The 25,152-nt window shown below is 37.5% G+C and overlaps 1 protein-coding gene across 2 annotated transcripts in view; it reads left to right on the forward strand.

Moving 5' to 3' along the window:
• Window positions 1–25,152, forward strand: part of PEAK1 (pseudopodium enriched atypical kinase 1) — a 113,664-nt gene that overhangs the window by 80,831 nt on the left and 7,681 nt on the right. Inside the window, exons 4-6 of one of the 2 annotated variants that reach the window (XM_051628463.1) lie at window positions 5,423–5,539; window positions 7,287–7,483; window positions 15,034–15,782. In XM_051628463.1, coding sequence (XP_051484423.1) covers window positions 5,423–5,539; window positions 7,287–7,483; window positions 15,034–15,782 — 1,063 coding nt within the window. The remainder of the gene's footprint in view (window positions 1–5,422; window positions 5,540–7,286; window positions 7,484–15,033; window positions 15,783–25,152) is intronic. The other variant, XM_051628464.1, reaches the window with a different exon arrangement.

Raw genomic sequence — 25,152 nt, forward strand, 5'->3', positions numbered from 1 at the left:
GTTATTATTATCTCTGGGGGAACCTGCAGAAAATGAGGTTGTACCAACATCATCTTTTTTAGCAGCGTGTCCAATTACATTGTCATCAGGAGATTGCTCCCACCTCCTTAGTGCCCTGCTCTTCTGCTGGCAAGACAGTTTGCGTGGTCACCTGTGGTAAACCAGGCTGGGGAAGTAATGCAAGTGAAAGATAAATTAGCAGGGTTTTTTCACCCAGAACAAATCACTGATCTGACCAGTCAAGCAAGAGCAGCTGCTTATCTCAGTGGTAAAAGGGCAGTAACAGGCTAATGGTTGTGGTCATACTTGGCACTTGTTCTTAGACTGCCCTCGAGATGGTGCTGTTAGAATGTTAGGTACTTTTTGCATATTTTCTGAAATACCTTCTGCCCTTGCTGCTGAAGGCAATGGGTCAGTCTGTCCTGTCTCATTCACTTATTCCAAAAAGTATGTTAACTCTTTTTCTCCAAGTCATGGTCTTGGCTAAAACCATATCTCACCATTTTCCCTGGTGAAAACTGGAATTCTCTAAATACTAGAATTGGAATTTCTTTTAACAATATTGTTATATGGTCTCTACAAATTCTAAAGAAAATACACTGAGATGATGAGAAATACGTTGTGGTCATGCTAGACAGTGGATATCTTTATCCTTCAGTTATTATATTCAATTACCTTGATGCCATTTGATGCCTTAAGTTTTTTGGGTTTCTTTAATTTTTAATGTTGTTAAAGAGACCAAGTGAAACTTCATAATGCAAAAAAAAAACCTAGTTTTTTTTTCCCCTTAAAAATTGTCTTATGTTTTTAATATCCCAGTAGGTGAGAATCAGGATTGTCAACTTCCATTTTTGCACATGCAGGAGACAGATGAGATTCTATACTTGTTTTGTGTTAATTCTCCAGGTATGAGTAAGAGGTTAGTGTTAATTCAGGCTAAAATATGTGCATGGAAAAGATGTTGAAAATCTTCAGTTAAGCTTGCAGAGGCTTAGAAGAAAACAGGACATAAAGATAATCAATCAATGAACGTGACACTTTTCTGACTCAGAATGCCAACAAAAGTAAGCTCACTGAAAAACCTAATTGATGACCTGGAAAATAAGATAAGCTTTAAAAATGTCAGATTACTTGGGGGGGTCTCAAAAGCAAATTAAATTAAGATACTTACTTAAGATTTCCTTACATTGCAATGGGTTACAAAGCTGCTAAAGATTGATAACGTAACCACAAAACAGGACTGAAAGTTACCACTAGAAATGTCAGTTTTTCTTTTTGAAGCACTTGCAAAATACTCGGTTCTTTGGAAAGCTGGAAAACATGTCTCTGTTAAAATAACTTGGTTTTGTTTTATTGGTGTGATTGTTTCTTTCTGTCTGATGCCAGGATGCACATATGGTGGTTCTAAAGGAGCTAGCAAATACTAATTTATTTAATTAACCAAACATTTGTAAATAGATTAATTTTTGTTAAAAATCTGCAGTCATGCCAGCTTTATCGTTCATTGGAATGAAAATCAGGTGTTCTTAGAATAACTGTAGTTCATGATGCAGCAATTTTTCTCAGGCAAAACCTAAAATTGACCTCTAAGAAGGTAACAGGATAATATTTCTGTCCTAAGTCACTGTAATTGATGAAAGTGGTACAGCACAATGTAGAATCCACACAAGTTTTTTTTAAAAAAATCTTCAAAGGCTTTTTCATCTAGTGGATCACACTGTTCTTGGAGTTTCACAAGATAAAGGTTTCTCTTCTCCTTCATTGAGATCATTGCTTTAGCAGCTTTTTAGATGGAGACATTTGCTAAAAGGAAACTGCAGCACAGCCTTCTGATTCTTCCTTTCCTGTCTTCACAAAGCACACCAGAGCTGAACTAAAACCTCATTCAGCACTGTTGAAGATGGCAGTTCCTTTGTAAATTAAGGTACAACTGATTTGTGCTCAGCCATTGCTGTGTAAGTTACATGTTAAACTGAATGGTTTCCTTTCATAGCCACAAGTCAGCCATAACTTTCCTGTAGAGGACTTGGATGAAGTAAAGATAAAACTGTACATTTACTGAAGCACTGCCTTTAAGTAGTGCCATATTCATTCCATTCTGGTTTAGACAAGAAGCATTTCTTCACACAGCTGAAGTTGAGATTACCAATCTAATTCCTTACCTTTGTCAAAAGGATTTGAGCTTGTAATTGATAGATTTGAGTTCTGTTGTTCCACAGCTACAGATCACTATCCTGTTGTTACACTGTGTGTGTGAACCTGAACAACACAGGGAATTGGAGCTTGCATGTAGGCTCTCAATTCAGTGGGACAGGAGCCATGAGTGCTCTGTGTATCTAGAGGAATATGAATGTTGTAACAGATTACTCTGTAAAAACAACTGCAATCATTTTTCTTCAAAAATATAGTAATATATTAAGATCAGGATCACATCCAGAAACAGGCAGGAATAACCACCACAGCCACATTCCACTTTCTCATTGATCCAATCCTGCAGATTCCACAGCTGCTTCAGAAACTACTTGAGCAGTGAACAAAACCTTTCCAGTCACAGTAGGGCACTGTTTAAAAGAAAGTCCTTCCCAGTTTAGAGGACCTCTTGTATAAATCTTAAGGTAAGATTTTCACCAGAATCCAAAACCTTTGAAGTATAGCTTGCATAAATTGGTGAGGAGAATTCAAAGATCTTACAGCTGAAAAGAAAATTCTTCTTTGAGCAAGTCTAATGAAATGGGAGAAATGCTCACCTGTAAAGTTTAGGTGGAACTATCAGCTCTCACTTCTCAAATCTATTTTGATTTCTTTTTTAATAGCTCTCAGAAAGGTTTCTTTACCTTACTCAGCAGTGCTAAACAGTGCTTTTAAAAGCATTAACCATCTATCTTACCCTGTTTCACCAATGAAAAACCTTTGTGATTTTTCTTTAGAACATGTCTATGCTCACAGAATTGAAAATTATGCATGTTCATTAAGCAGGTTTGGTAACATATTAAAATTTGTCAACAGTAAGGACAGTTAAAGAACCAAGTAGAAGGGATTTCACCATTTATTATTTTATAAATTTAGATTAAAAAATAGTAAATCATGTATTATTGTTCTTAACCACTCTAATACAATCTGTAAAATTGAAAGATTGAGAACTTGAAATGGATAAAGAAAAATGTCATTTTTATAATGCCAGGTTAATCTGTGGAACTCATTGCTATTACATTTCACTGACACTTAAGAGCTTAGCAGGATGTCTTTACTGGATTATCAAATGTATTCCCTTTATCCTAGCAAACATTACATTATACAAGCTTTTTAAAAAAAAAGAAAAAAAAAAAAAGAGAAAAAAGAATATAAGTTCTCATGCTTCAGGACTAAGCCAACTCCTAAATAGTAGGAATTAGGAATACATGTCATGGCTTAGTTATTTCAGATTATCGTTTGAAAAATGTCTTTCACTTTCCTCCATAGTGATTATTTCTAATGGTGGTGATGAGGAACTGAACTGTGTGAGCCACTGGAATGGGTTCTCTGTACCCAAAATGTACTCTGAAGCCTGGGCACTGATCATCTTCGCTCAATGTTTTGCAAAAATAAAGTGGTCTGTGTTCAGGGTAGAAGCTCCTAAGGCAGCCTTTGATCATCCTCAAGCCATTAACCTCTCTGCATTTTTCCTCAAGCATTATTCAGTCAATTTAGGTTCCATATTAGCTTTATTAGCTTAAAAGTGTAGGGCCTGAGGGGATCTCAGAGGGATCTCTTCAAAACTAAATATATCTACAAATTACACTTGGTTTTTGTGTGTGTGTATAAAACTAAGTCATCTTCCTTGTTGGGCTCTCTAGTTTCAAACTCTTCAGCTACCTGATTACTGCTTTGCTGATGTGCACTCAGGGAGGAGATGAGTCAGCTGAGTCTAAGGCTTTTCTCTGTGTTCCTGTCACTAATTTCTGCCACTTGAATTTATGTGCTGTCTTACACAGAACTGTACTCCCTCAGCTTGGCCTCATGATCTGACCTTGATTCAAGAATGCACTCTCAGAATCACTTCTTATAAATATCTCACTTTATCTCCCTAATATTAATTGCTGTTTATTAATCATTCTAATTGAGAAGGCATGCTCTCAATAGAGGAAAATACAGTTCACACAATAGCTGTGATTCCACTGTCCTTACACAAGTTAACACACTACACCAGGCTGCTTGCTGGATTCTTGCTATTCTCAAGACTGAGGCAAGTCAGACAATTTTTATCTATCTCCAAAATCTGTGAAGGAGAAAAGCCTGAGGGAAGGTGTTAGGGGCACTTGTCCCTGCAGAAAAAAATCCAAAACACTTATAAAACAATGTTGAGCTTGTGCACATGTGAATGACACATACATGAATTCAGTGGGATGTTATCTGAAGGACAGTCATTTTTTGCTGCACATAATCTCAGATTCTTAGGAAATCAAATGTTTCCTCTGTGTGCAGAGGGCTTCATTAACTGAATAGTTGCTTGGTTTCAGCCACAGGTCCCCAAGGAACAGATTTCTCTAAGGTAATTAATTTCCTAAGTTTAGTTTTGAAATGAGAGAAGAGGCTTGGACAGAGGAGGCTGTGCCCATTATGGTAAAAGCTAAATATGTGCTCTTATGCAAGGCATCAAAGAATCCATCCTGGCAGAATATCTATAAATATCCCAAATAAGGAGATAGCTTTAAGTATCACTAGCTATCAACAAGCAGATACAAAGTTACACAAAATCTGGCTTTAATGGTTCTGATCTCAGAGAACTGCTTGTGTATCAGTTGCTCGGCTTCTCTCAAAAACCAGAAGTTTTAACTGTTGAGACTTTTTAATGAAGCAAAAGCGACTGGGAGTTTGGTTGTAGCGTGTACTGAGTGAGGATGTTTTCCCGTTTTGTTTCTTCCGTGCTGTGTCAGCGCTGATCACAGGGCGGCATTTTGCTCCTTCAGTGGCTGCACTGTTGTACTTAGGCTCCATCTCTCTCTCTTCACTGTTAAGATACGGGGAAGCATTTCCCCACAGATTTCATGGCCTGACATCTAATTGCTATGATTTAAAACGTATCCCGTTCAGACACTAAAACTGGTTGGAATAAAGGTTTGAGATATTCCCTTACTTTTAACAGTAAGTTAGTCTTAAGTTCTTAAAACCACTCTTGAAACTTGAACCTGTTTTTCCTTAACTAATTAACATGACTAAGACCATAGTTGTCATACCAAACCAGTGATGTAGTAGGCTGTGAACTGTTTTTCATCTGCGAAGAGGCAGTGGAAGAGTTAAGACAGCAGGGCTGTAACTAACTGGTTTCCTGGGGCTCTTTGGCAAGTCCTTGGGACCAACCCCCTAAGGTAAACATTAAGGTGCAGTAGGTGTATCACTCTGTGCAGAGTTCAGCCCTGTTGCTTACAGCTTGCACAACTTGTAGCACATCAGAACACTGTGGAATCAATGGCTCGCCAGAGTTTCAAGACATGATTAAAAGACTCAAGAAGGCCCTGAAAGAATTTCCTTTAATGGGGAATTGTGTGAGTGAGTACAGTGGGTGAGTTGGTATTTTTTTCTTTCTTCCTTTCTAGCTGCTGGTTTACTTTGGCAAAATGCTTCTGAGCTTAGGTTTAGTGTATGTGCTTGCATGTGTCTGATTTGGAGAATGAGTATGTTCTATACCTCACCAATCAATACTAAAAAATATTGTATTTGAGATACAACAATTCCTGATTTGTGGCAATGATAGAGCTGTAAAGCTATTAGAACTTATATCTTCATAAAGAAAACATTCTTATTGAGGAATGCAGGTATGTATATTATTTACACCAACTACAAGTCTTTGGTTTAATTTCTCATCCTGAGAGCCTTGTTACTGACTTTATTGTCGTGTATGCTTTACTCTGAAATTATATTAGGTTAACTCTTTAATGTGGATATATTTATGGCACATGGAATGTTCTTCGCACCATTCCTCTGCATGGTACTAAAAAACAAACAAAAAAATTATGCTGATTAAAGATGACAACTTTTTTGAACTTCTGCTGTTTTTTTTCTCTTTTACTAACAAGTTCTAATGAGTTTTGTTTGTGTCAGCCTGCAGTGAAATTCATGAGTCTGAGTAGAAACAGCATGTCCGCGCTGCACCGTACATGGGGTCTTGGCATGTTTTAATCCTTGTAGTCTGGGATTGCTAGAAGATTGTGTATCATGACTGTTAGTATTTTGGCTTTGGCACAGAGAGACATATGCCCATAATTTATGTTAACTCTTTGAGGATTTTTTAAATATTTATGACAAAAATTAAGGGTCTTTACAGACGTGCTGATGATCTTTTGAAAAAAACGCATTACTCCTATCCCTTATGGAAGTCACAAGTATTTAATATTCTCCTGTTCTATTTGATCAGGCTGTAATAATGAGAACATATGCTCTTGAGATTTGACCTATAATGTTTTTGTTTCTGAGGGAGAGGGCAAAAAGGCACAAATATTTTTGGTCTGACATGCTTTATGTGGCATATTATTGATAAATGCTGCTGCATTTTCAATAGGATTGGAGTTTTTTAATAAACCTCAACATTTAAAAATATATTTAGAAAACATTATTTTAAAATTATACCTCAATAAATATATCCATGGAAACCAACTGAATCCATTTTTTTCAGTTTCATGCTAAAAGTCATCACAGTTGGATAAAAACTTAATAGAAAAGAGCAAGCAGAGAGGAATGTCTTCATAGCCTTTGGCAACTGGCCTAATGCAGATGGATTTTAGTCCCGGATTATTTTACATGGGAAATAGATTACTGTCTTAGATGAGCTACTGGTCTGTTTCCCAAAGTGTCAGTTGCCAAAATCCTACCAATATATGAAAATGTATCATTAAAATGTTATGCATTAAGACTTACGAGCCCCCTTTCTATACTTTGGTGTCTTTGATTAAAACAAAACTGTTCCAATTGCTCAAAAGCACCTTAAACTCTGCTGCTATCCTACGAGTCCTACATGGTTTATGCAAAATCATGCCTACTTCTAAATTGGTGTACATGTTGATTGTAGTCAGCTGTAAAACATTTCCTTATCTCTTTTGTATGAAAGGCACATTACTATTTCAGTCAAACGCTGTTTCTTCTTATTAAGGAAAATTAGGAAGTTATTCTTAAAAAAAGGAGAGTGAGAGGAGCTTGTTTCTTTACCATTTAATTATCTTTCCTGAAGATCTTTAATGCCCAATCTGGTACTTTGCTGGTAGGATCCAGTACCCAGCTTTGGTCTCCAGGTGATTTTGTTCTGTTTGTTTCAGTCAAGTGCCTGATGATACGACACTGGAGGAGTTGTCCCCTCGTGTTCCTAGAGCTGTGTTTGTGAAGCAGGACAATGGCGGCTGTGCCTCAGTCATACCAGTGTCATCTGTCCGTGCCCCACAGGGCGAGGAGGAAAAGGAAGAAGCTTCAAATTCTCCTGACTTAAACCCTTGCAGTGCTACTTACAGCAATTTAGGTAAGTGCATTCTCCTAGAAGAAAATTTAAATCAGAGCAGGTTTTTGATACCTTTCCAGGATCTGAAGAACTTTCTAAATAGCTTAAAACACTTCCATGAGTTTTTGAAGACAAGTTTTTTTTAATATTAATTTATAGAAAATACAACTATCTTGTCTTATTCTGACATACCCAACCAAAAAAGTAAAGATTCAACACTAAAAGGTTTTCTTTCCTATTATTTTAAAACTATCTTTTAATTGCCCTTATTGATAAACATCTCAAATACTTTCAAAAGACACATTGTTTTATCTATTTGGAGGAATTGCTATCAAAGAGGTTTAAAATACAGTGCAAATCACCTATTTCTTTTTTAAACAAGAAGTAGATTTCAATATTTTTAGAAACTTCAACAAAAGAGAGGACTTTTTAATTTACAGCATCAATAACTGCTAAAATATTTGCAGTCATCTTTTGTTGACTGAAACCTTTCTTATCCTAGTCTGAGAGTTTACTTTCCGAGGTACTGCACAGTGTGTTCAACTGTCACTGAATTCCTGACAAAATATAAAATATAAATGCATGCAGTGCTTCTCTAGAAGATAAGTGAGCAAGAGAAATAAACATTTCTCAATACATAGTGTATCAATATTATCAGCCTAATTTTCTAAAGTATTTTCGCTTGAAGTACTGTGAATTGAAGAATGCCTACAGTCAGATTTTCTAGAAGAACAAAAAAAATCTCTCCTTCATTTGTGTTTAAGAATATCTGAATGTGTTTTTCAACAAAGCTCCAATCCTGTAAGTCTACCACCTTATGGAGCACTTGGACAAGAGCAAACTTCCTTGAGCTGCCTCACTCGTACAGGGCTTTGGCATGTCCACACAGGTTTTAAGGGACCAAGGACTAAATTTTAAACCCGCAGGTGCGCACATTCCTTAGACATTTAGTGACCATGTTGCATTTTTTGGTTTAAATGTGAATTAGTGTGTTCTGCTAATGAAAAATTAATTAGGTATTGTTGATAAAGCACAAAGAGGAAAAAGATGCTGCCCAAGAGTGATACTAACATCTACCAAGGAACTGTAACTTCAAGGTGGAAAGCTAGAATTTATATTTTTATGGTGAATTATTATCTAAAAAATTATTTTCCCTTCATAGAAATATACATATATCTGTACATAAAGGTTTTATGTATTTAGGACATAGTTACATTACAGACAGAATCCAGGCAGAAGATCTAGCTATGTCAAAACTACATCTAGCATGGTTAGCCCATGTTCCTAACCAGACTGATATATAAAATGATCCAGCTGAAGTATCATGCAATGTATGAAATATCAATTATTCCTCATGGTGAGACTGCTGGATTTTAGCCAGTGTCCTCATACAGTCCAGGGATCACTTGCATTTCATAGCCAAATTAATGATATCATGAATCTTCTGTTTAAATCTCTATTCAGCTCAATTTTCTTATACAAGATGTTATATCTGATGGCAAGTACTTCACACAGCTGTGCTTTTGTCCATAGATCTCTGTCCCTCCCACAGCATCTCACAAACTGGGAGTAGTAAACTCATGGGATATGCAATAAAATACCATTAAACACTGGAACGGTTTGCCCAGAGAAGTTGTGGAATCTCCATCTGTGGAGATGTGCAAAACCCAACTGGACATGGTCCTGGGCAACCTGCTCCAGCTGACCTTGTCTCTGAGCAAGAGATCCAACCCAAATGCTCCAGTGCTTCTGTGATCACCTCCATCACTCCTCATTTTTGTTAGTGTTGTTCCTGTGTGTGAATGTTTCTTCATAAAACCTTAAAAGCCCTGCATCTTTAAGCATTTTATTCAAAATTTTCTCTTCCTTGAGTCACTTTCAGATTTGCTGTCACTAAAGTAAATTTTAGGTACGAAAGAGTTAAATTAACTTTGAGGCCTGTCTTGGTCTGGCTTGGCAAGCTTGCTGCTTGTTAAAAGCAATGCTACCCTAAATGGCACTGAGTTCTCTGGCTCTCGTTCAAGCTTCTTCTGGTTTATTCAAGCAATCTCACTTTCTAATTCAGATAGCTATTGAGAGATTATTGGGTAGGGATATAGAATAATTCCTACTTGTTTTCACATCTAACCATCACCTAAGCAGCAAAAAATGTATTTTGCAGCATTAACAAATATTGATGTGTGTAATGGAAAGAAAGGACAATATAAGAATATGTAATATAATTAAGTTACATCACATTTGACTCTTGCTTCAACTGCAATTGTATCCAGAGTTATCTTTTTATAGCTACACACTGCAGTTTGTAGTTTGTAAAATGTATCATGTGAACATTGCAATTTGCAGCATAATGCATGATACTCACTTTAAAAATACTAATCTAATACATATTCTGTTTTTTATTGAAAAGCAGATAATGTTAATTTGATAAATGTCTAATTTTCAGTTGTGACATGTCACGTGAAAATTTATGAACAGAAATAATGGCAATCTTTGGTAAATTTTCATCTGCAGTCTGGTAGTGGTTTATATCAGGTACTGCCCTCAAATATATTTTGTTTTGCCCTCCCTCTGCTCTCCCATCATCAGATTTTGATCCTGCCCACAGAAACTGCAGTGTGCCAGCAAGTATTTGTCAGGAGCCAAACTGCTGTTGCAAAATCTGAGAATAGCTTGTGTATATAATATGGGCTGTATTTGTAAGTTCATCTAACATCATACACCTTGACATCAACATAAAATTTGCAGGCAAGCTTTGCAAGATAGAGGATTCTCCTCTGGTCCCACCAAGAGCCCCATATCTTTCATGATAAAAGAGCCCCATATGTTCCTGAGCATATAAACAGGAAGAAGCTTCAACATGAGTAGCGAGGTTTTATCTCATTTTTACCCTGCAACTTCCATGGTAATAGTCAAGCCCTGGAGCCCGCAGTTTAAGAAGAATTTTTTTTTTTTTTTTTTTAATAGCACAGGCTCTAAAGAAAAGCTTTGAAAATGTCTGGTATTGTGGCAGGCATATTTTAGGGACTAATTCAAGAAGCTGAATCTGTTTAGATTATCAAACAAAGAGCCTGGCTTGATCGTGGTGTCGATACTTATGCAGTAAGCAGAAATGTGATGAGGAATAACTCTTGTACCAAGAAAACACAGATTTAAGAAAATCCAGTGGCTGCCAGTTGAATCTAGATGCAGAAACAAATGCTTAAATGTGTAAGGTAGGGCCTGGATGTTTCTTTTTTAAGGCCCGTATTCTAACAGAAGTTAGCTCAGGTAAGCCCTGTAGCTCATGATAATTAAGACAGTAGATTAGATTATTAAAATAATTTCCTTTACAGATGTTTAAATATTTCTATCTTTGTCTGAATTTATTGGGGAAATTGCCCTGATTGAATGTGCATTACTGTAAGTAGATTAAGATATTATCAATATACTCAGGATAGTATTTCTATTATTTATAAAAGAACAGGTTATTTTCTTTTCAGCTATTTTTCTCTTTACACCCAAAGAAAAGCTGAAAAGAGGAGGCTAAATTTCTAGGTGTAATGATTGCTGACACTGGGAATAAATCCCAACTCAGAGCATCTGCCATGGAGTATTGTATCAGTCAGTAAGTTATACCAAGGCAGTGTGCTTTAGCCAAGCTAAAAATAAGGTAATGAAATCAGTCTTGACTAGAGCTGACAGTTCAGTGACAGACAGTGATTATAGTATCAGTCTGATGCATTTTGTATAATATATAATTAGTACTGGTAATATCTTAAACATGGCGTAATGGGGGACAGGTAGCAAGACCTGACAAGTCACTAAGGCAGACAAGCTGTTGCTTCTGAATTTTTATTTATCTAGTATCTGCAGCCCATCTTATTATAGTGCACAGTCTCAAACTATACTGGTGAGAAACTGGAGGTGCTTCATGAATGTTACTTTAAAAATGTTGGCTTTCCTTATTATAATTCTGGTAAGATTCTTATCTAATAAAGTAATTATAAATGTGTCAACAACTGAATATAATATAGGATTAGGGATCATGTTTGTGTAAATCTGTGTACTGAAAAAATCTATAGAGTAGTGTTATGCATGTACTGCATTTGTTGGAACTGGGGCTACGAATCATGCTGCTTGTTTTTGCAGTGACTGGAAGGTACTTCTATGCATTTGGAGCAGTTTTTTCATGGTTTTGTTATTTTAATCAGTTGGTTATTAATGAGTGATGGGTTTTGTACAGGTATTAAAGATCAGTGTAACTGATCTGCTACTTGTACAGAGAAATCTTCTCCAGCCTCTGTAATATAATAAAAATGCAGATTGCAGAGAATGATCAGTATCCAAATACACAGGGGGAAAAAGGTACTAGGACAAGGGTAGAGAAGGGGATTTTGTACAGTGGAGGCAGCCAACCTGTGGATTTTACCTAGGGAATACTTTAATCAGCCTCTATAACTGGATTTCGTAACATACAGTAGGGATGTGCTGACATCAGAATTACTGGAACATCCAACTCCATTCCTTGCTCTGCGGAGAAACAGGTCAGCAGAGGCTGCCAAAGCCAACATTGTTGGGCCCCACCAAGATCCAGCTGTGTGATCAGCCCAGCCCTGACTTACAGTGGGTTTTCTGTGGACACACAAGGGCCACTTAAAATTCTCCTTTCTTGCTGGTTCCCACTGTAAAGGGGCCACAGGTTAGATCTTAGTTCTGGTGGAGTTTTGCTAGATGTGGTCTTGGAAGGTTAGTTACCCATGTTGTACGTTCAAGATTATTAATTTTTGCTGCTCTTGGCAATCCAAAATGTGGGGGTTTTTTGTCAAACTGGTGTGTTAAATTGGTGAATGGCAGAGGTGAAAGTCTATTTGGCCATTTTAGCCCTTGGTCCTGTTCATTCAACTAAATCCTTGCACTAAGGGATTAGGGGTTAGAAGTGCTGTAATGGTCACTGAAACTGAGAACAGAGTTAGTAATCATGGCAATAGCCTAGTTACTCCTGTGAATACCAGAGTATTGTTTGCAGCTCTGTGTTCTAATTTACATCTTCCCACAAGGGACATTAGCTTTGGATGAGAGACGGTAACGGCGTCTAATCAGAAAAACGCTTTCAAGAATAAAAGGGAACATAGGATAGATTACCATGTCAAGAGTAAAATGGGTCTGGAGAAAGTACAGAAGCAGCCTGTTGTCACTGGTGTATTGGACTAACAAATATTATGTATTGTACAACAATATGTGTCTCGGGAATAGCTCTATTCAAGGAAGGATGGAAGCATGCAGCATATCACCCACTTGGCTTGCCCAATTCACCATTAGTTATTTTCTCAACTAAAGAAGCACTTTCCTTCACAGTTCTGAAATGTCTTGACAATGTATACTGCTGACCTGGTCTAAGAAAAAAAAAAAAAAAAAAAAAATACATGGACTGTTAAGGAATCTCAACAATAATTGCACATTCCATTAAGAAAAACATGTTTATGAAATAAAAATATTTGTTAAACTTGAGCTCAGTGTTTAGTGAAACTATCAGCTATGACAGTTTCAAGAGCTAACATAAACAGGTTGCAATATGAAGTCTGGTAAATCAGTTATCTGGAAAAATAAAACTTAAATGCCTTCTTTGGTGGCTGATTTAGAGTTTCAGACCTCTGAATGGTGTCTGTAAACCTAAGTTTTAATATTTACATAGTGTAGGGCGGTTCTATAATGGAAGATGTTCTTGAGCTATAGAATTACTGAAAGCTCTCTAGAAAGCTGCTGTCTATAAGGAGTTAAATTTTTTCTGTCTTTGAGTAGTCAGGACACCACTTCAAAGATCTCTGTGAGTGCTAGCCTACTATTGTGTCTGTTCCCCCTTTTCATTTGCCTCCTAAGAGTGTAGTTCAGGCTGAACCTTGTAATGCTGGAGAGTCTGTGCAGTAGTAGGTATGGAAATTATGGGTTTTAATCATGCAAAGGGAGAAGGAAATGACAGGCAAGAAAAAGAAGTAAAAGCTCTGCCGGTACTTTTATGCAAAAGAACATTCTGGTGACTTTGATAGAGACAAAATTTAAGACAACCTTTTACTTGCTAGACAATTTTTAAAAATGTGGAACATGCAGTATCACACTATGCTTGGGGACAGCTGAGCTGGGAAGACTGGCCCACTGGGCTGAAAGAAATACACAGCATTAACAACTCAGTATAACACCGATCTAGATATGAAGTTTTTCAAACACAAAATACAGACGGATAGATTTCAGTATGGAAAATTTGCTCTTGTGGGGAGAAATGATACAAACTCATTTTGAGAACACTTGAAAAAGTAACTCTAGAATGACTTGTACATGCAGTTCTCTGGATGCTGCCACTCCCACTAGACATCTGCAAAGACAGCTTCTGGTTGGGAAAACCTTCTGCAGTGATGTTCTGATGTCACAGTTCCCATAGCTATGCAAAAGAAACAAGTAGCAAAAGCCACCTGTTGCAGTCACAACATACTTTTCTGTATTAATGGCTTTTGGAGGACATGGCCATTAAAGCAGACAGAAAATAAAGAGAATCAAGGGGAAATGCTGTTAGAAATCTTACCTTTCTTGGAGAAGGCTTCTGCTGCTACTGCTTGAGGGCATCTTGCTCTAATTTATTTTCTTGCTGTTTCTCTCTAGCATCTGTGCAGTCCTTGTGTTAGCAAGCCACATGAGCCACATGAGCAAGGCGTATTAGGAAACTACCTCCTGAAATAGTAGCCTTTCTCAAAACCCCAGCAGCTAGGCTATTTTAGCATAGTGGGGAAGAGGATAAGTGAGAAAATAGGCAAGTGATCTTTAACACAGAATGTTGCTGGGAAAGAAGTACATAGGTCACAGATTTTGTAAGAGTAAGCAGTTGTGGGAGACAACACAAGCTTCAATGAGAAAGAAACACTTGTCAGCTTAAGTGAGAATAGGCTTAACTGTCTAGTTTTCACCTTGTGAATCTGCTAGGGCAATCCTGGCTTTCTGATGTGACCACTGAAGTATTGGAATGACATTATTTATGTCTGAAGTTTTCTGGTTTACATTCTGAAATTATTATTTCAGTCCCTTTAGCACATTTGAAATCCAAGTGATCCCAATTGCTTCACAGACTATTATGAGAATATATTAAAAAAGATCACCTCACCTGCAGAGAAATGCACATCTCAAAGAAATACAAAGTAAGAATATTATAGCCAATTGATGACAGAAGGAATTACAGTAGGCCAGGCAGAGAACTACTAAAACTGGAATCTGGCCAGAGTGCCAAAACTGACTCTTGGGTTTTGCTTTCACTTCTCATTGTTAATCCCATGGGATGTAAAACACCAGCACTGCTAGCACTGAATCTGAATTTTGCCCCAAGGTCAAACAAAGACTGGTTGAATGTGACAACATGTACTTTGTTGATTTGGTCATTTTGCTTTTTGATGAGTTTATCTTTTCAGATATAGATTTAGTTTTTCTTCAAATATTGGGAAGGTCCTAGTAATTTTTATTTTTTTTTTTTAATGCCTTGAGCTTCTTTGCAGAGTGCAAATATGAGCAGAAGATGCAAAGTACTTTAATCTTTTACTGTTCTTATTACACAGGACAGTCTAGAGCAGCCATGATACCTCCAAAACAGCCGAGGCAACCAAAGGGAGCTCTGGATGATGCTATTGCCTTTGGAGGCCTAATAGACCAGGAAACAAGGACCAACTTACAGCCAACACCACCTCCACTGCCAAAGAAAACAATTTTGAGAGCTAACACAGAGCCAACTCCCAGAGATCTCCAGAAACAGGCTCTGGAAAACAACCTGTGCATTGTGCCCAATCCCACCTATGACATTGACACCAATTGGGAAGCAAGCAGCGCCTGCTCTTCCATCAGCCTGGAGCTCAAGATATTGGACAATGAGTCAGGAGATTCCTTGGACAGGCCTACAGAAAAACTAAGGGCAACCACCTCAGCAACTAACAGTGTTTCCAGCCTAACCACTATCAGTATTAAGGACCGCTGTTCCAATAGCATGGAGTCTCTAACAGGGAGACGCGTCTCGCAGACTAAGCAGGGCAAAGGTGTCCAAAAGCCTCAAAGGCAAGCACTTTATCGAGGAATTGAAAACCGAGAAGAGGTGGTGGGCAAAATCCGAAGCCTTCACACTGATTCACTGAAGAAGCTGGCACTTAAATGTGAAGACTTGTTCATGGCTGGACAAAAAGACCAGTTGCGATTCGGGGTGGACAGCTGGTCGGACTTCAGGCTCACCAGTGACAAGCCATGCTGCGAGGCAGGTGATGCAGTTTACTACCCAGCTTCTTATGCAAAAGATCCTCTCAACAATTACGCAGTCAAGGTAAGAGGGGCTTGAAAAATGGTAACCCTAGACATGAATGACAGAATGTAACAATAAGCATAATCTGCAACACACCCAGTAGCAATAGGTCCTACATATATAAGTGCACTTCCTCACTGTATGAAAAGTAAGATTCCCAAGGTACAGGCTCTTCCTCCTATCAAGAGCCATGTGTGGCATTCGTATCCGCTGCTTAAGTTTCATCTAGTTTTGCTGCAGCTCCAAAATTATTCAAACAACCATCACAAGTCTGTCTTTACCATGGGTGTTGTTTAATGAAAGATTGAGGAAAAAGCTGTATTATTTTAACCTGTGTCAGGAGCTTTCTGGAAACCTGCAAGGACAAAATCCTCTGGTTCATCTGCATGCATATGATACTAAACTATTAGTCTTAGTTAGGAAAGATTTCAAAGTTCTCCATTTTCAGATCTATGTAATTTCAAATATAAATTCTAGGCTAATAAATCTTCATGTTCCCCTGCAAGGTCTTATATAATAATGTTTGTTACCAACCTTTCAAAAGCTCTGTCTAGCCACAAGGGGTGTCTTATAAGCTATATTAAAAAAAAAAATGTGGAACTTGTCAGTGTTAGTTTTGTGGCCTTTTACTAAACAATTGATCTGTGCTTAGTTTATTCTTCAGCTAACACATAAAAGAAATAAGATTTACCAGATTTACTGCTAATATATTAAAGGATAGTTGGCAGATAGCTTATTAGATGTTACTTCATGGACTTCTACACAGGTTGTTCTTTCCAAGCAGTGTATCTCTGCTGTTGTCAATGCTTATCTGGTAGGATGATAGTGAGAAAGACAGCTCAGACATAGCTATGTCAGGCTTCCTGTGTGACCTTGAGTAAATCATTGAACTTATGATTCCTTCCTGTTGAAACTGAGATAAAACATTTATTACCCATCACAGGTGTGTGAGGCATAATCGATTATTCCTTATAGAGCATATTGACATTCTCAAAAGGGTGGTGCTTTACAGGAACAAATTGTTATCACTTCTGCACGATTGTTTACAGGAAAGATATAAAAAATAAAAGGTAAGATTGATGCAACTGATATTTTCTTCTGAAATATGTGAACAGACGTTCTTCTGAAACATGGCAATTTACTTTGGTTGCAGAATCAACAGTCTAAAAATACGCAGTTTGGGGTTTTTTTGTTTTAATACAATGATGCAAAAATGGTTGCGTCTAGGACCCAAAGTCATATTTTTCTCTATAGGCAGGTTTGGGTCATCACTAATGTGATCTTTCTTTGTGTAGCATGGAGGTGTCCTTAAAGTATTCCCTGACAGGCAAGACCTATGTAGTTGTTTTCTTATCTGCTGTTCTCCTTAAATACATTTCCCCTGTAGAAGGCCACTGAGAAGAAAGAAAAGCAGTGCAGCACAGTCAAATATGTGCTATGTATTATTTTTCGTCTCATAATTCAGCTGTCTTAAAAATAGTTCTCAGACTAACAACATTATTGCAGTGTAACAGCTGTGATGGTCTTGAGAGTGAGTGAAGTATTCACAAAATATCCTTGGGCTGGAGGTCACTGTGAGCTGTTCTGCTGGTATGAGGAGAGGAAAAGTTACTCTTAAAAATACCCTCCCTAGCACTTCAATGTGATATAGGAAGATACTCTCTCAACACATGCTCCCTAATATTTTTTAAAGCCAAGTAGGACCAGCATACAAGACTACTGCTGTCTTTTCACTTTCTCTTTCACTTGTCTTAAGTATTATGCATGCAGCTCAATTGGGTTCTCTTCAGTAGTGTGTTTCTTTGGCGTGTATTTTTATTACTGCTTTCTCTATGCTAATATATTGAAATACATAGTGTTGTTTAAACTGTGGTTACTGGATTTCTTTCCCCTAAAAATCAGTTATAGTAAATTCCAAATTTGTTTTAATATTTGCCCCAAGTTGGTCTTTGACTTACAAGGCATCGGTCCAGGATCAGATTTGTAAAAAATCTTGTAACTACAGATTGCTACTGCATTACACAGAGATGTGGGGGATTCAGCTTTGACAACTATACCAGTTTTACTATCATGAGTATTTTTTATGTGAGTCAAATTACACAATCATCTACCTCCAACAACTAAGCTACAAATTCCTGCCGTTTGAAATCCCTTGACCCCAAAACAGGATGGCAGAAATGGTGAGATTGAAATTACTGAGTGCCTGTTGAATCCAAAATATGGAGTTCCTGTTATTTTTATCAAGTCTTAGAAATACACTGTGAAAATGTATATAGGGCCACATCTTTGGACAGTGTAAATTTCTGTAGCTCTTTTGAGTTTCGTAGAACTACCCAAGCAACACGAGCTAACAATTCAGACACTTGTTAAGTTCTATGATTTAATATTAGATTTGAGGAAAAAAATGTCAGTGGGATTTTTTAAATTATTATTCTCTTTGTAGAAAAAGATGTTCACTCCCTGAGCTGTGTTGAGTCTTAATGCATAAGTAAAAAATGGCATTTTAATACTGTATCTCCAAAAATAGAATTACAAAAGCGCTGTTAAAAATTAAGCTTTAACCATTTGACTACTGCTGAATTAAATTTAGAATAATGATTTTTTTTGTGCAGAAGGGCACTTTACATTCTGGAGTTATCACCAGCAAAAGATGCTGTGATAAATTTGGTGGAGAGCAAGCACAACTGGTTCTGTTGGTGTGGATATTAGTGGAAATATTGTTTTATAGGTGTGTTGTTTGAAAGCATTGTATTATGCTTTTTGATTCACTTGCACCTGATCTGCTAGTAAACATCCTGTGCAAAAAAAAAAAAAAAAAAAAAAAGCTGCAGGAAGCCCTGTGGAAATTATTTTGACTGAAACATTATAAATAAAAACAATAAAGAAGTCGTGATCAGAAAACTACTTTTCCAAATGGAAAAAAGTTCACTTACAAGAAGGTTTTCCATAAATTTCCAGACCCTGAGGTATTTTTCCTTCACTCAGTACCATCTTTCAAGCAGTTGATAGATCTGGGACAACATGGATAAACATTCCTTTCAAACCACAGTCTTATCAGTAATTCCAAATATGTAGTGGAAAGGTTACACTGAATTAGAAGCCACAGAGAGCAAAGTGTACGAAGTGGATTGGATGAGTTCAGTTTTTAGTATCCCCACATAAACTGAATAAAGCAGTCATATGGCAGTGATCTTTTTTATTAAAAAATAAATAAATTACTCAGAATGAGTAATGGTTAGACAAGGTAATTACAGTGTCAGTGATGTAAACTACTTCCACTTTCTCTATGAAACTCTCAAGGACATTGCTCTACAATATCATAGACACACAGAAATCAGGATTCAGAGTTCACGCAGAACAATTCAGATATAAAAAGCCAGCAGGGCCTGCAGCGTGGCTGTTCTGGCCACAGGCACATGGTGCAATGCCATTCAGGTAGGATAACAGGAATTGCAAAGGTGGAAACAGCTCAAAAAGAACCATTAAAATTTATTGCATTGGTTGCTACAGGGCAGCAGAAGTTCTTCCAGCAGTAAAATTGTAGGCTTTTTGCTACGATTCCTGCCCCAAGTATAAAGCAGAGCAAGGCAGAACTAAATAGTATTGGGCTGAATTTGGCTGACAGTTTCCTAGTTGCCAATTAGTTCTAGTTATATTTAGTTTGTCGCAGTGTGCTAAGGTGGTGGTTTTGGTAATTCAGTTTCCTTGTGGTGCTCCTTGGCAGAAGTGTTACTGCAGGTCATCCCAGAACTTCATGCTCCAGATCAGAATAAAGCTATTTATGATAAACTTTTAGCCCGTTCCGAGTTCAGTCAGAGCAGCATAGAATTCTGTATTTCTGCACATCGTTAAAAAGTCAAAGCTTTATTCTAAGGCTAGATCAAGAAAATGAGGTCAATCAGAGATCAAACTGGCCTCCTTGGAAAGCAACGTTGTCCCAAGAACAAGCTATCAATTTGGGATTAGCAAGCTTTCATTCTGCACAGAATTTCATTTGCAGTTGTCCCTCTGTGCAATGCAGAAATGTAGTACAGATGGTGCAGTCTTTGTGATCTCTGTGTTTCTCATTTTCAGCACTTGTAAATTCATTTCCCACCATATTAATTGTACTTTAAGTTCACTGACGCCCTGTAAAATGCATAGGACAGAGTGGAAATGAGATTCCCTGCTGGTAAAGTGGAAGTCAGCTGATGGCACAATAGGCTACTGGACCATTAAAGGAAAAATAAAAAGCTAATGCAGAACAGTTTTTAGAAACTCTGAAACATTACAGTCTTGGTTCTTGGGGATGGGGGCATAGGGAAAGGAGAAAACTGAAATTACAGGATATAAAGAAACCTGTTCTTGTCCCTATAAATATGACAGAAGCTTAGTTGGTATGGATGCACTCAAGAAAAATACATGATGACAGTGCGTTCCAGGGTAAAGGAAGATGGAAACTTTCTGTTCCTCCCTACTCATATCTTTCCTTTTTTCTCGTTGCTTTCTTGCATCATATAGAAGGGCTTTTTACCAACATTGCTTCATCTTTTGAACAGCCAGCTTTTTATCAGCTTTAGAAGTAAGGCTTGCCAAGCCCTTGTCAACACCTTTCTTTCTGGTATTATCACATACCATATCTTCATTGCTTAGCTGATTGTATTTCATTACAGCAAATGGTAAATGACTGATTGATCCTACTTTCTGCTGGTTCTTTAGACAAAGTATTTTCACCTTTTTCCTTTCCTCTGCCCAAAAATAGGAATCCAACATACTATGTATGTAAACACAATGAGTTTTCCTTATTTTTTTAGAATAAATTACTGGAACAGATAAAAGCTTTAAAAATTGTGCCAAGAAAACTGGGCCATGTATTTACTCACTGTTTTGACACAGAGTTAGCTGTCACAAAGAGAAAAGAAGTTCTGTATCCACTCCTTTAGCAAGTCATCACAAGCCATCCAAAAGACCTGCTAATGAAGCCATCAAATTTCACTATTTGTTCCCTAAATCTTTTCTATTGTAAATACAGACTGTCATTGTGTAACTTACTATAATTCAAACCATCTGGAAAATTTAAATCTTAGTCATTCAGATGATAGTTTTAGGTGATAATGGAGTTATTCCAATATAAAATGCTAGAGTGAGCATTATTACCCATTAATAGTGTTCTAGCATTCACTATTCTGTTGCAAAATGATAATATAAAATAAGAGTTCTGAGTAGAAGCTGCAACTCAGAAAATGATGAAAGAGTACGAGTTTGTCAGTAAATAAAATTTACATTCTCTAAACTGTCTCTGAAAAGATCAGTAAGAAAACTTAGTTTGTCTCCACTGCTTTCAGTACACTGTCCCCATTTTAGTAAGATAATGATAAATCAGAATCTGAACTCTGCAATCTAAAACCCCAGTACTTATCTGGACTCATGCAGCTGTATTTCTCAAGTAGAAGTCTGAGGAGCAGCCAGATGCTTATAGGAGCATCAGATGACTGCTGGTCTCTCTTTTAGAAACTGTTTTATGAACTCACACAGGTGTCTGCTTTGTCATCATACTCCAGCTCTTTGGGTGCTGCTTCTAGACAGCCCTAGCTCTCCATTCCCCTTGGCAATTACAAAGTATCTAGTGTACAAATTATAGTGTTTGAATAGTCTGCAATTTAATCACCCTTAAATAACCCAGCTGCCTCTTCCACTTGTCAGTTCATGTTGCTTGTATAACAAAAAGCAAGAAGCAGGAAATACATCTCTAATCAGATCTCTGCTCTCGTCTTTGTGGATATTGCATACAGAATAAGGAGGGGGAAAGTTTTCACAAATGCAGTTATTTTAGTATTTGTTTTAATCATAATACTACTTCGTCTTTAATTTCTGTTTTGTTGTTCATTTAAGAACTGTCATTGGAGAAAGTCTGGGTCTGCTGTGGATTCAGACATTGATATGGACACTGCTCTGAAAGTTTTCATGAACCACATAACAATGGAGTTAATTATGTGACTTGTTCACTGTATTTGTTACAGGGTACCAGTCTTCAGAAAGATAAAATAATTGGGGATAATCCAGAAAAGAGCAGATAATCCAGGGAAGGTTCTTTAGGAATAAAGACAGGAGGAATGAGGGCTGGTTATTTTGAAAAGAAAATAATGAAGAGGGGAAAGTGCTATTCTCCCAAGTGTAAAGGTGTCATGTTAAAGGATGGAAATAAATATTTTTTTAATAACAGCTAAGAGAAGGGCTGTCAGTTAATTTGAAGTAAAATAGAATTAGGGTTGAATAACAGGAAGAGAGAAAGGAGAAGATGGAGAAGGACAACTCTTTTTTGGGGTGGTTCTAGTAGTTTGGAAAGGCATTTCTTAGGAATGATCCAGCTGGCAATGTACAGATCACATTTGCCTTGCAGGCCAGTTCTGCTGGCTCAGGGAAAAATGGAATGGGTGCAAAGGCAGTGTACTCTGCCTCAATAGCTGGCTGCCTTTTGGTGCAGATGTGCACAGCCAGTCATTTCTAAATTAGAAGGAAGCATTAGCACATCTGCAGAGGATAATGACACTGTACTGCTCTACTATCACAATTCTAGGATTGGCAGTATTTTCTAAAATGAGTGAACCAAGGCTGATTTTTAAGTGCAAAGCCTGTCTCCTATTATTTTAACTGAAATTCCAGTAGTAAATTTGAGAGCCCTTTTCTGAAGTAAGTAGGAAAAAGAGGCTGCCTAGGATTAAAATTAGAAGCTATGAATAATTCTAGATTCCTTAGCTTTTCTTTTTCTATAAACAAGGAGAAATCCTTTTCATAAACTTTTTTAAAGGCCTTGTACTCACCTAATTAAGAATAATTAATTGTTTTAAGAACAAATATTCTGTGAATTATATCATTGTATCATTCTTAGCTGGTAGGTGGTGTGAGAAATCCTCTGTGGGTAACATGAAATACAGTACAATAGCTAAAGGCAAGTGCTTTTTCACACTTTTCTTATCAACAAGTAGTCTTGACCTTAAAATTAAGCTCTTTCAAACAAAGTTATATTTTGGATTAGGTCAGTTAAGTATTTTTAAAAACTAAAGGCTGGATTACAACACCCTGAACCTTTTCTGCAGTTGGAATTGGCTGGCTGTACAAGAAAAAAGGTCATGGATTTGAAGGGCATAGAAGACAAAGCTATTCTTGTTTTTCTAATAGCTGTTCTCCTTGTCAGATTTGATACATGCTGGTAGGGTCTATGCAACCCTTTTCTACTCCTGTCTTCTGTGCAGTATTAAGTATTTGGTAGATCTGAGGACTGCAGTCTCCAAAATAAGCAGCTGACATTTTCTTTTCGTATACAGTTCAAAGGTTAAGGCTGTATTTGTTTACACTTTTGTAACCCTTGAGAGAAGGGGGGAACACTTTCCATTGGTAACTAACTTCACCTCTAAGAGTATAAAATACATTTGAAAATTTAAATTAGCAAGAACCACTGTACAAAGAGGGTAACTAAACATTTCCAGAAAAGTATGGCTTTCCTCTATTAAATAAAGTTGACTAGAAAATGAATTTTTCAAATTTGTTTTGTTTGTGCATGGCAGTTATAAACAGGCAGTTTAAGCTATGTATTTAATACGTATGGAAGTTTAAATGCTTGTAAAGTGTGGAAATATGCACAGTATTAGAGACAGGAGGACAATCAAAATTCTGTTTCTACTTCTGTGTACTTCCATAGGATTACCTCACAATGCACTTTTCTGATAAAGCATAAAGACTAAATCCCTCATTAAACTATATGTTGCTTAATCGCATAAGCACATAAAAGATAAAGAACATTTTGGACTAGTATGAGATCTTGGCTCCTTGGCTGTTGTGACTCTGTAGAACTAGTGCTAATTTTTACTAACCTTACTTATTTGGCTTTCCTTGGCATTCAGAGATGAGCTAAGGGAAGCTGTCATTTCATCTAAAGAGAGATGTCTTCCTATTTCCTCTTTGAGCTTTGGGTTAAGATTTGCTGGTGCATTATACCAACTGAATACTTAGGCTTTAACCTCATAAAGATTAAAACATGCGCTTAACCTTACATGCTTTGAAAAATCCCACAGAAGTCAGTAGAACTACGGTTAATATGCCAAGGTCAACACACCTGAGTCTTCGTAGGGCTGTAATTTTAATCAGTAAATGCCCTAAAAGAGTTTGTCCAGTGACTGTTGTAAGGGGGGTGGGGCTGCCAGTTGTTACAACAGTGCAAACAATTAATAAGGATAATTATTCTGGTGATAATGTACCTATCAACAGCATATTTCTGGACAGAAATTAAATACATCTTTATATGGCAAAATAAAAACATATACTTAGGAACCTGGCAAATGACTGAAAGCAATTAAGGTACCATGTTCTAATGAGTTTTCACTCATCATCCAAACCACAGCAAGTACACTTGCCAACAGCCCCTGCCATGCACACATACACCCCTCAGGGCAGACATGATGTGTTAGCTCACCACAGCAGCAGCTAATAGATTTCAGTTTCCTTTTACAGTGGGGAAGAACAATGCATCCAGTCACTTAAGTTACCACCTGTCAGCCTAGTTGTTATGCCATGCTAACTCAGCCATGTGCAATTATTCAATCATATCCTCCAATATTCTATGCGTATTTCATTGTATTTCCTATTACTATTGATTATTTTTATCTTGTTCAAGCTTCACACAAAGCTGAGAGAAGAACACTAAATAAAATAATATGGATAAACAACTGTAAAGTGAGCTTCACTGAGCATTTACCTTATATCAGCTACTATTCAGACTAAAAGAGCAACCTGCCTGAACTGTTTTCCATTGAATAATATAAGCACAGGGGTGCTGCCTGTACATACTGGTTTGCAGTTCATAGAATCACAGAATGGTTCAGGTTGGAAGGGAACTCAAAGTTCATCTAGTTCCAACCCCCCTGCACAGGCAGGGACACCTCCCACTAGACCGGGTTGCTCCAAGCCCCATCCAACCTGCCTTTCAACACTTCCAGGGATGGGTCAGCCCCAGCTTCCCTGGGCAACCTATGCCAGGGTCTCACCACCCTCACACTAAAGAATTTCTTCCTCGTGTCTAACCTAAATCTCTCCTCTTCCAGTTTTAATCCATCCCTCCTTATCCTCTTACTCCATGTCCTTGTCCGAAGTCCTTCCCCAGCTTTCCTGGAGCCCCTTCAGGCACTGGAAGGTGCTCTATGTTCTCCCTGGAGCCTTCTCTTCTCCAGGTTGAACAACCCCAACTATTTCAGCCTGGCTTCATAGCAGACCTGCTCCAGCCCCCTGATCATCTTCATGGCCTCCTCTGGACTTCCTCTAATAGCTCCATGTCCTTCCTGTGTTGGGGACTCCAGAGCTGGACTCCAGGTGGAGTGTCACAAGAGTGGAATGGAGGGAGGAGAACCCCCTCCCTTGA

The sequence above is a fragment of the Apus apus genome, chromosome 10 (genome assembly GCF_020740795.1).
Source record: "Apus apus isolate bApuApu2 chromosome 10, bApuApu2.pri.cur, whole genome shotgun sequence".
In the NCBI taxonomy this organism is placed as follows: domain Eukaryota; kingdom Metazoa; phylum Chordata; class Aves; order Apodiformes; family Apodidae; genus Apus; species Apus apus.